The 11,949-nt window shown below is 30.1% G+C and overlaps 1 protein-coding gene across 1 annotated transcript; it reads left to right on the forward strand.

Annotated features, from left to right (window-relative positions):
• Nucleotides 1-8,290: 8,290 nt before the first annotated feature.
• LOC103489974 (auxin-responsive protein IAA26-like) lies at nt 8,291-11,739 on the forward strand. Its single transcript, XM_008449337.3, has 5 exons — nt 8,291-9,306; nt 9,943-10,223; nt 10,681-10,828; nt 11,210-11,274; nt 11,369-11,739. Exons 1-5 carry the CDS (start codon nt 8,870-8,872, stop codon nt 11,416-11,418), a joined length of 981 nt encoding a protein of 326 aa, XP_008447559.1. The 5' UTR covers nt 8,291-8,869; the 3' UTR covers nt 11,419-11,739.
• Nucleotides 11,740-11,949: the final 210 nt, after the last annotated feature.

Genomic DNA, 11,949 nt, shown 5'->3' on the forward strand with positions numbered 1-11,949 from the left:
TTTCTAAATTATCGTTTGATTTATTACATTTATGAGTGCTTAAATGTCATCTTAATTCTTAAATTTTGTATCTAAATTAATCACATATCATTTGATATTACATGAATACCTTTAGTTGCTTTCAAAAGTTTCATCTTTCGTACGAGTGGTTAAACTCTACGGGGGAGATTGTCATGTGCACAAATGTCACGTGATAAGGGTATCCAGTAGATGCCTAGAATTTTCATCATAGATACTAGATAGAGATGAGGGCCTCTATAGACGCCTGGATTTTTCCCATCTCATAATAGATATAACGACAAAGGGTGCTATTGGCACCTAGAGTTTCGTTTCGTAGATACGTGAAAGTCAAGGTATAGTAAGAAACAAAAGAGAAAGGTTGTTTGAAAGTTAAGCTTGAGCAAAAGAATTTACTTTGCTAAATTTACTTATTGCTCGTAGTTTTCAATAAGCATGTTTTGTATTAAAAGCTATCGCTCACCAGGGTTTTATAGCTCACCATTCAATGTTTTATTTCTCTTACAGGTAAAGATGGTAGTTTTGGCGCCTCATAGAAATCCACCTATATTGCTAGAAGTTGGATTTAAGATTTTTTTAGTACAACGTATTTCCATTTTGTGCATGATAATGATTTGTAATTAAGATTAGTATTGAACTTTGTTGTTGTGGTTGTATTATAGATTAGTAAGAACTACGTACACTCTAGCTGAGTTTGTAAAGCTATAGTTTTATGTTGTTGGGACTCTGATTTCATTTATGTCTACATATGACTTGAGTAAACAAGTTATCCATTGGTTAGATGCATTGAAGCTACATTACAAAGTCTTACATTTGTAGGTTTTAGATATTTTATGCGGTGTATATGTTTACAAAGAGATAGTTTAAGTTTAGGTTAAGCAGGGGTTGACAGATATCGTTAGAAGGAGAATGATATCGGTCGACTTCACGCCATTGTCTATAGCTTAGTGAGGAGGGACTATGGGATGGGATATAACATGCTAAGCTTGAAACAATCATAAGTTGGAAGACCTTATGAGAATCTTTCTATAAAGTATACGAGGGAGGAAAAGACATGTTGAAAGAAATCATGTTGGTTTGTGGAGAAAGACTTCCTTTTTAGAAGCAAGCAAATAGATGTCGGATCCTGGTTTGAATTTGAAGTTTGAGGTGTTACAAAAATTTACTTCTCATGTCCCTCTTTTTTCTCTCTTACAAATTTTCCTAGAAAACATACATGTGAAAATAAAACAAATTGTTGAAATAACTTGCATGTGTTGGTTTGTGGGAATAACTTTCACAATTAATGAACTAGTTCAAAACAAGAAAGAATGACCCAAGTTGCAAGGGATGCAGGAAAACACAAGAACAATCGAGTGTTGAATCCAAAGTTAAAATCTTGAACCAAGCCTAGAGCATGACAAAAATTATGTTTATTTCCCTATATTTTTTTCTCTCTTTTCAAATAGAAAACTTTGAATAGGGATAATGAACTATTAGTTTATCAGCATAGCTTTTATATGAAATAATTAAATTATGATCGAGTACCCTTCACGTTGAAAATTTTTCTATCGATTGATTTTAGGTAAAATTTTAACGATCACGTCACATCCACAAAATGTCTTATTAAATTTATTCCAAAAGGGATAAAAAAGGACAAATTTAAAAGGAATTATTATTAGAAAGTAAGGTAGTTTTCAATAGTTTAATTTAAAAATGATTGGATTATGAATAAATTCAAAGGCACAATTACAAATGATTTGAAGTTGGAAGAAAGTTTAGATGTAATTTGTAAAGTAGTAGATGGGTATCCAATAGATAGGCCAGGAGGGTGGAAATTGCGCCACCCACACAAAATGGTCACTATTTTTAGTGTGAAAGAAAAAAATAATTAAGTATAAAATTAGTTAGGGTAATTTGAAATTTTGTTTGCAAACACAACAAATAATCATGATGATATTAATAAACTTTAGTGTAGTTTTTAGTTTTGTCTTCTCTTTCACTTGTCTTACAAATTGTTTCTGCATCTCTTGTTTTTTGCCAAATTATTTTTCAAACTACTTACTTTTCTGTGGAAAAAAAAAATAAGACTTAATAACTTAAATATTGGTTTGGAGGGTTAATTTTTATAAATATAACAAATCAATGAAATATTTATAGTGAAAAGTTCGTGAAGTTGGTTTTTTTTTTCTTTTAATATTATAGGTTTGTTTTTTTTTCTTTATCGTCTTTCTTCTCCTCCTTTCGGTATTTTTTTTTTCAAATTGTTATTTGATTCAAAATTGTGTACCAAGTGTAGAAGATAGTGAAAAAAAACCATTGAGATATAGGATAGCTAAATCTAAATGATTGTGTAATAAAAGATCAAATTAAATGATTAAGTATAAACAATCGTGTATCAAAAAATAACTAAATCTAAATAATTGTGTTTACTAGAGAATCTTAGACAAAAAAAAAAATTTAGATTTAAGTAACTAAATCTAAATATTGTATAAAAAATAGTTAAATCTAAACTATCGTTTACCAAATATATTACCAATTAATCACGAGTCGTTTTTTTTTTTGTATTTTCTAGTATGGGCTTACGAACTTTTTATGTTTTTGAAATTATTTTATATAATATGTAAATATTTAGTTAGTTTGTTATATTCTTAAAAAATATGTTTTTAATTAACCTATAATATATTTTTATAAAATTATTAAAAATATTCTTAAACATTGAAGACATAATTTTGTTAGATACGAATTCAATTTAATCAAAACAATGGTTACAAACTATAAATTTTTGCAACATAGAAACAATTTTAAGTAGGAAGAAAAGAAAAGGGTTCTGTAGACATTGGTGTTTAATCAGCCCATTTGTCCAAATTGTGTAAAAAAGAGAGTGTGAGAGGAGAAGTCAGAAAAGTGTAGCATCCCATGTCCAAAGAAGATGAGAAGTGGATATAGTTACCATTCAAAAATTAAGTATTGCATGTTATAGATAGTAGTGTAATAGAATCTTAAGAGTAATTTTGTAAGATGAAACTCCTTGTATGTAGGTGTCAAAAATTGCATCAATAGAATAAATAAAAAGGATTGGAGATGGTGCACAAAGGAAGAAATGAAAGAAAAAATGTTGGGGAGGGGATTGGGAATGAATTAAAAGAAAAAGAAAAAGAAAAGGTCACGGGGGCGTGGGGGGTACTGATCAAACACAGTGACGTTAACTGGGCCCCACTTCTTTTGTTTGACACGTGTACTTTTATTATATAATATAACATATATATATATATATTCTTTTTTTTTTTCTTTTTTGTTAAGGTTTTAAAAATAAAAAAATTAAAAAAAAAAGAAAAAGAAAAAGAAAAAGAGAAAAGGGTAGGGTGATGAGCCGCATGGAGTACAGCATCCGACTGCCTATTTTTTGCGTTGTGCAGTCATCAAAAAGAGACACCCGGCCGACCATTTCTCCCCCTCCCTTTTTAATTTCATGTTTTTATCAATTTTATTTATTTATTTATTACCTACTTTTAAAATTAAATAGAGTAGATAAGGTGGAATTAATAAACTTGTAAATTAACCCCCATTTTTTTCATCAACAATTTTATTATTTGGGTAGGCTCATGCTATTGCTAACTACTATATTCTTTTTATCAATTACATGTGATGTGGGTGAATTTAAGTAGGCCTCAAAACAATTTTTCTTTTTTTCTTTCTAATCTAAGATTCCAATTAGCATATATATATATATATATATATATATGTACATCATAGCATATATAAAATAAACAGACGAATCAAAATTAAATAAAAGGCAAGACTGTGAAAAAATTAAAAGATAAAAAAGTAAAAAAGATATATATTTTTTTTCTGAGTATTAAGAAAGAAATGGAAATAAAAATGAAAAGTAGTGAAGTCAAATTCAAGGGAAAACATAGAATAGTAGCATGTACAAGCTTCCTTAAAAATTCATTACTCATCACATAAAAGTAGGTCAACCTCAAAGTAAAAAAAAAAAAAAGAAAAAAGAAAAAAAAAGGTTTGTTCAAGAGATTCGAACACAAGGGTAAAACCGTCATAAAGTATATATTTTTTTTTCTTGAAAGAAATGAAAAAACTTTCTCAGGTGAGGGATATGAATATATATATATATATATATATATATATATATATATATTTGAAGGTGTTACATACATAGACACCCATCAGAATTTGGATCTCGAGCTTTGTGCATGAGAAATAAAATATAATGAAAAACATGATGTAGGGTGGGTGATGAAGATGGAGATTGATGATCGGAGGGCTGGGAATGGAAGTGATAAGGTAGTGAGAGTAGAGTACATTAGTGAATTATGTGAGGGGGCAGAAGGAGACAGAAGAGACATGATATGATTGGATATTATGGCTGTCACCTTTCTCCCTTTTATTAAACTAATCTCACCCCCCCTCCCCATTCCCTTCTCTTAATCACCATTCTCCCTTTCCTATTCATTAAACACTATTTCATTCTACAAATATTCTCTTCACCCTAATCCCCCTCTTTATTCAAATCAAATAACCAAATTCAATCTCACAATTCTACTTTTTTTTTTTTTTATTATTATTATTATTCTTAATTACAACCCTAATCTATACCATTTTTTAAGACATGTTTCCCCAGGACAAAGCTCTATTCGTTACTATTATTGTTATTTTTTTTTAAAAAAAAAAAAGACAACTGTATGTATTTATTGCTTGTCAAACTAAATAAATGAACAAAATCATTTGATTACATGAGATTCTATTATTTTACCAAGGAATTAGAGTTAGGGAGCGCACAATTTATCTCATTCTTTGGTACCTTAGCTCACAACTAAAAAATGTTGGAACGCTTACATAAAAAATTTTTTATAAATGATTTTCTATCAAAGATAAATATTTTGTAATGTATTATATTTTTTTACAATTTCTCTAAATTCCATTATATTTGCAATCTTTTAAAAGTATTGTTAATTGTTAATCCTAAAAGTATTTTTACCCTAAAATAGTAATTTAATAATTCCATAATTTCTTATATTTTAAACTACTTTCCCTCGAACTCAATTAAACTAAAGGTATCTTCTACAAATAAATGAGAGCATATTATGATAATAATTGCACAAACGTAAGCTCTCAATATCAACTTTATTACATTAAGAGAATTTAAAATATTAGTGTCCTAACTAGTTTAGTTTAGACGATCATAAATACAAACTCGAAAGAAAAGATATTATTTTACAATTAAATGAAGTACGAATTTTTCAAAGAAAGAACTATAGGGTACGAAAATAATATAACTAGAGTTTTAAATTAAACACAAAAATGTTGTATACCTCAACTAGTCATGTTATATTAAATAAGCCCACTTGATTAAGATAAAATTAAATTGTATGGACATTGACACTATTGTAAGGAAGCTAAAAGTTCATCTTCATATTCTTACACTATTTTTCGTCTCTTCCCCCCTCTAAACTAATTAATGTGATTGCTGGCTAAATTACCAATTGCATCATGATTGACGAAATTACCACATGTATGATCTTGAAAAACAATTTGTGTTGATGTCTATTATACACCAACTTTAATCTTATAGTTTTAGACAACACAGAGATTATCGATATATGTGTTTAGACTTTATGAATCGTGAGCTTGAATCTATGTGTTTGTTTAATTTGTATTAAATTTAATGTCGAGAAAGAAATCTATCAATTTTATTTCTCACACCATCATAATTTAATTCTATCATTATCTTTCTTGTTGTTAACTTCTTTGTTTGTTTATTTTTTTTTTCTCTAACCCCGCGGAACATTAATGCGTACAAATACATATTTTCCTTCAAAAGTAGTATTTCAAATTTCATACGGTACCTTATTGTAAAGGACGTCTTCTTCAGGGTTGATTTTTTCTTCTCTTTTTCAGAAAATATTACTCAAAGCATTAATTAAAGATTGGGTTCAAAAAGTTCTTATTTTTGCTTTAAATATTTGTTTTTTTTAAGTTTCCATAAATTCAACTTACTTATATAAGTTGTAATTATATTTTAAATGTCAAAAGTATCCAAAATATTTATGGATATTAGAAAATTTTAAAATATTTCAACGATAGATAGTAACTTTTATTATTAATAGACGTTCATAAAAGTCTATTAACATCTATCAATAGATATTAAAACTTCGTTATTATTATAAATATTTTAATTTATTTTGTTATATTTAAAAATAACGATACCTTTTACTTTAGTTTGAGAATAAGAGAATAATTGACCACTAAATCCTACGGGATTTTGCTCAATCTTTGACTAATACTTACCATTAATTTTTTTTGTTCAAATGGTTGATAATTACTTTGAATGTACACAATAAATACCATTTTCTATGGTCACTAGATTGTAGCCTTGTATTTAATTGTCACGAAATAATAAAATAAAGGAAATAAAAAACTTATATGTATATCAGCATATGAAAAATAATGGTTGTTGATGATGTTAAATTTGAAAAAAAAAAAAAGAAAAGAAAAAAACACAAGCACACGTGATTTTCACGTGATAACAATATTGAATATGTAATTTAAGAAATAGAGAATTTGTAAAATAAAGAAAGAAAGACATCGATGCATAAGCCAAGTAAGAGGATTATATAATAGATAATAAGTTATAAATCATTAGATATCTCTCATATAAAACGACCCAATGATGTATTTTATTTAGGATTTGATACAAGCTTTATCTTAGTCCAACTAAAATTAGGATATCAAATTCCTAATCCAAGATAAAACAGGTTATCTTTCAAACAAAACGGGTTAGAGTGTGCATTTGATATGCCGTATTAATCAAATATCGAGATACGTTAGAGGATGGGTGAAGGACGTTGGTTTGAGCTTTTGACCTAAACTATCATGATCTTTTCAAAGTCCAAATTAGTCATCAAATGGACAAAGTCAACTTTAGTCTCATCATTACTCATATTTGAACAAGCCCGAGGTTAAGGAGATTGGTTTAGTTTTTTAGATTTTCGATCCAAACCATCATATTTCCAAAGCCCTAAATAAGCCATATAATAATACACTTCAATCATCAATGGAGGTCACCCTACACCTCATATTTAGCAAGGTCGACTAGGTTATTTTGTCTCAAAGTCGAATTAGCCATTTTCCTAAATCCCATTTTATCCTCTCGACCTAATTATTTGTCTATTTGTTACAGTTATCTTAGCATATTGATCTAACTTTTCTAATTACGATACTGTTCCTCTTGCTTCTAACATCTACTTGTAACACAATAACCAAAAAAATGTTGATTGCCTTCTAATAAACTTTTGGCAGAAATTTTAAACTTGGATCTTTAATAAATAAATTAAAAAAAAGTTGTTCAGTACAATATTACATGTTCATATATGAATCATGAAAAATAAAGTAATATGTTCACTAAAAAATTTAACATTTAATTTAAAAACTATATTTTCTCTTTTTTTTTTTTATTTTTTTTTATTTTCGAAGTGTAAGAACTAAAATTAATTAGAAGTAAATAAAATTCTCAAAAAATAAATAGTTTATTCTTGAGCTCTAAAGTTAAAGAGTTTTTGTATTATTATATTCCATAGTTAAATTGTGGAGCACCAACACTAACTTAAATTCGTGGAAAACATGACATTATTAAAGTTAGTGAATCTACATTAATTCCTATAATCCAAATTATATAAAACGCAATAATTTAAATAATGTCATAGAATTCATTTTTATTTATTTTACATGATTAATTCTTTTTTCTTACATTTAATTAGATGCGTGACAATTTGATTTTTAGTTTTTGTTATTTTTTCTGATTAAGTTGGTGAACAATACTATTTTTAAATTTCTGACTTCTATCTTATAGTTTTTGCAAATATTTTAGAAAAGTGAACCTAATTTTAAAAAACATGTTTTTCATTTTGAAATTATGATAAGAAAATGAGAGGAAATATGTTTGATTTTAAATATGGTGCATTTGTAAAAAAACTAAACATGGATTATCTCTCAAGTATTTAGTATCCACCCACATAGTTGAATATCGGAAGCAAAACAACAACGTAAGAGTTCCGAAAGAAAATAAAAATGTATTCATCTTTAAGAAGAAAGAAAGAAAGAAAGAATGTCAAAAGAAAAAGAATATAAAATAATGAGAGTAAAAATAAAAAATGAAGTTTCTTCCCCACAAGTGCAGGCATGTTGGATGTTTGGGTTGGTGTGCAAGTTTAGGCTAAATCTGTTCTTGCTTACCACTGCCATTTTCACTCAGTCCTCAAAAGTTCAACAAACAAAAAACAAAATATAAAAAATAAATAAATAAAAAAAAAAAAAAAAAGAAGAAGAAAAAAAAGGAACCTTTTGAGAGAGAGTATCTTTTTTTAGCACGCTTTGCTTCCTCGTCTGATTAATCCCTCCCTCCCTCCCTCCATTTCTTCTTTTCATTTGTTGCGTGAATAATCCTCTAAATACCCTTCTTCTTCAGAATCTCTTCTTTCTATTTCTCATTTTCTCCTTCTTCTTCTAGTTTCTTTTTAAGCTTTTAATACCAATTTTTCTCCTCAACCCATCCATCCATCCAATCCTATCTCCCTTTCTTTCTTCTCTCTGGTTTATGCTTTCCAAACCCTTTTGTTTACTTATTTCTTCAATACCCCCTTTTTGTTTCTTTCCCCTTTTGATCGTTTTTGTGTCACCTTGCGATTTGGGTTTTGTTTCTTTTGATCTCTTCTTCCTTAAGATTTTCGCATTACTACCTCTGTTTCTTGTTCAAACTCTATTCTCTCCTTTTTCAACTCAGTTTCTTTCCTAATTCCTCGAGAGATATCATTTTTAATCGTTTGTTTCATTTGGGTTTTCTCTAAAGCTTTCAATGGAGATGAATGGGTGTTCTGAGAAAGATGAGGATTACCCTCAGCTGTTGGATTTGATCCCCAAAGACCGGCAATGGCTTACTACCGGAGATGTCGCCGGAAAAACGAACACCTCCGATGACAAGAAGCTTGAACTGAGGCTTGGTTTACCCGGAGAAGGTGATTGGTCTGGTAAAGGAAGGGGTGATTCTGTTCCTTCTTTTGGGTATTTTCCCGTTTCTCGAAAATTTTCTCCCTCTGAGAATCCTTGGCCTCCGTCTCCTAATTTCCTTGGAAAGCTTCAACCCACTAAAATTTCAGGCTTTTGTCTGTCAGCAATGGGAAAAGAAGGAGTGTCACAGCCCTGTTGCACTAAAATGGGAGATCTACAAAATGCTGAAGCTAAACCATTTCCTTCCTCTGTAAACATAGCTGTTTCTAACAGTTCTCAAAAAAGGTAGCATCTCTCTTTCTTTTTCCCAGTTAGTTTTATTCTTCATGACAATTGAAATTTGAAGCATGTGTAAAAGGACAAAGGTTTTATCACAGGTTTGTATTGTTCACTGTGGTCCTTCTGGTCCTTACATTTTTTTTCCTTTTCTTTCTATTTTGTTAATGAAAATGGGTCTAGTTTTATCTTTCCTTTGGCTGTTTATTTTTTGGCCTTGGTCTTATCCAAAGGTTCTTCTCAGGGTTCATTTTTCAAAGCTAAGTTCTGTTTCAATTTCTGAATTTAGTCAAGGGAATGAAATTGGCTAATAAGGGTTAAGTTCTTTGTTTATTTTGATCTAAGTGAAAATGGACAAGTTGATGAACAAGACAACCCACCTAATTGCCCTTTGTTTGTTTGTAAAATGGAGCAATTTTCAGATGTTACAACTTTTACTTTTGATTAACAGTGGATGTTGTTTTCTTATAATTTTGTTGTGTTTTTCTATTATTGTCTTCTTTTTCCCAGTTGTCGCCATGTTTGCTATTTCTGTGTCTTTTATTTTTGTCAGCATCAACTTTAGTTTGAATTCTCTGTTCACAAAGAATTAGGTTCTGAAATACACTAATAATTCTTCATCTTTCTGAATGAAATTCAAATTAGGACTGCACCTGCCCCAGTTGTGGGATGGCCACCAATTCGTTCGTCGAGAAGAAATCTTGCTAGCAGCAGCTTCTCGAAGCCTGCGTCGGAGTCCGCAGATGCATCCCCAAGCAAACTCCCTGGACCGGGGGAAAAACCGGTTGATGTTGGTGGAAAGGGTCTGTTTGTGAAGATCAATATGGATGGAGTTCCTATTGGTAGAAAAATAGATCTCAATGCTTATGACAGCTATGAAAAACTTTCTTCTGGTGTTGATGAACTTTTCAGAGGCTTACTTGCAGGTAATCTACGCAAGAATTTTTGGGGTTATCCTTGTTTTCATATCAGTCATGTTAATTTATATTAGTTCTCAGAACACCAAACCATATTTGAACACTTCAACAGTTTATTTTTTTCCATATTGGTTCAGGCAATTGCGTATGTATTATGAATTTGTGACTCGAATTCCCTAATTAGTTTCTCTAATTTGTTGAGACAAAAATGCCTCCGTTCAACATCAATTACTGTTGAACTCTTTCGAACAAATTGACATGGAAGACACCTAAAGTTTCATTGTATAAAACTTTTTGAAATTCTAGTTTATCTTTAGCCAAAACCCTACAGAAATTCTCAAGTACAATTAGTTGAAGCGTAACTAGTTTATTGAAGTCCATATTCGACTTTTCAAACATGTTTGACTTTTTTGTTTTTCCTTGTTGATGAGGATGACTAAACTTGCCTGTTTGTTCCTGTCTACAGCTCAAAGAGATTCCTCAGGTGGTGGCGTTTTGAACAAGCAAGAAGAAGAGAAACCGATCACGGGTTTGCTAGATGGAAGCGGGGAATATACTCTTGTTTATGAGGATAACGAAGGAGACAGAGTTCTTGTTGGCGATGTCCCTTGGCAGTAAGCATATTTTCGTCTCTCTTTAATAATAGGACATGAAAACTACAGTAAAGAAATGGACATGAAAACTACAGTAAAGAAATGGTGAAAGAACATGCACACAAGCAAGTTAATAACAAAATTGTTATCAAACACGGTCTTAAATTATCAGTTTCAACATCTCGAAACCTTTCTTTTCATTTGTTTTGTTGTAGTTCTTGCACATCATTTTAAATTTTCATCAGCTCCAATGAAAGCTGACTTATGTTTGGGATGTATAAATGGTATCTCAAACATGGATTGAATTGAAGCATACTTTATAAATTATCTAGCAAAAATTGTACACGTTTATTTCAGCAACGTTAACAGTAGAATTTTTTCAAATCCTCCCTTCTCTTTCAGAATGTTTGTTTCGACCGTGAAGAGGCTGCGTGTGCTCAAGAGCTCTGAATTACCCTCCTTGAGTCGTGAGTTCAAACACAATTAATATTCTTCTTTTTTTTTTTTCTTCATTTGATACTTCAATTTCATTAAAAGAGAGATGAATTTGTTTGATTACAGTTGGCTGCTCGAAGTCACAGAAGATGGTGCACGACCCTTCGACTAAGTGAAGGAAGAGCTTTTTAAATCTGAAGTTTGAGAATAGACATTTGAATGTTACCTTCTATAATTTGGCATCTAATATTATTATGAGGTTGAAGAAATTGGAGAGAAAAATCATCTCACTAGTAGTAGCATGCTTAATCATCCATCCCCATAGAGTTTAATGGGTTATGCTTTTGGTTTTGTAATTTCTGTAAGTTCTTGTGAAATCAATCTGTCATCTTTTTCCTTCTGTAGAAAGCCTGAGTTAACCAAGTTGTTTTTGCATTGTAACACCAAACAAGTGAGTGATTTGGAGTTTTAATATAAATTCCAGTTTAATCGGAGAATCCATCATTCTCCAATAAAACTTTTAAGTAGGAATTTGTTATCAACACAAAAAGGAAAACCCTTTTTTTGCAGAAGTTATTAATATATCAGCATTAGAACATGTACGAGTCTCAATCTCCATCCGAAGCTTAAGATCAATAATCAAGAACATAAAAATTTAAATGAGATAACTACAAATAAAGGTTGAAGTGGGCTTCTTTAGTAATGAT

This window comes from Cucumis melo, chromosome 4 (genome assembly GCF_025177605.1).
Source record: "Cucumis melo cultivar AY chromosome 4, USDA_Cmelo_AY_1.0, whole genome shotgun sequence".
In the NCBI taxonomy this organism is placed as follows: domain Eukaryota; kingdom Viridiplantae; phylum Streptophyta; class Magnoliopsida; order Cucurbitales; family Cucurbitaceae; genus Cucumis; species Cucumis melo.

Coding starts and splice junctions, on each gene's coding strand:
- LOC103489974 (XM_008449337.3), top strand. CDS start 8,870: ATGGAGATGAATGGGTGTTCTGAGAAAGATGAGGATTACCCTCAGCTG. Junction 10,224..10,680: donor TTTCAGAGGCTTACTTGCAG/GTAATCTACGCA, acceptor TCCTGTCTACAG/CTCAAAGAGATTCCTCAGGT. Junction 11,275..11,368: donor TGAATTACCCTCCTTGAGTC/GTGAGTTCAAAC, acceptor GTTTGATTACAG/TTGGCTGCTCGAAGTCACAG.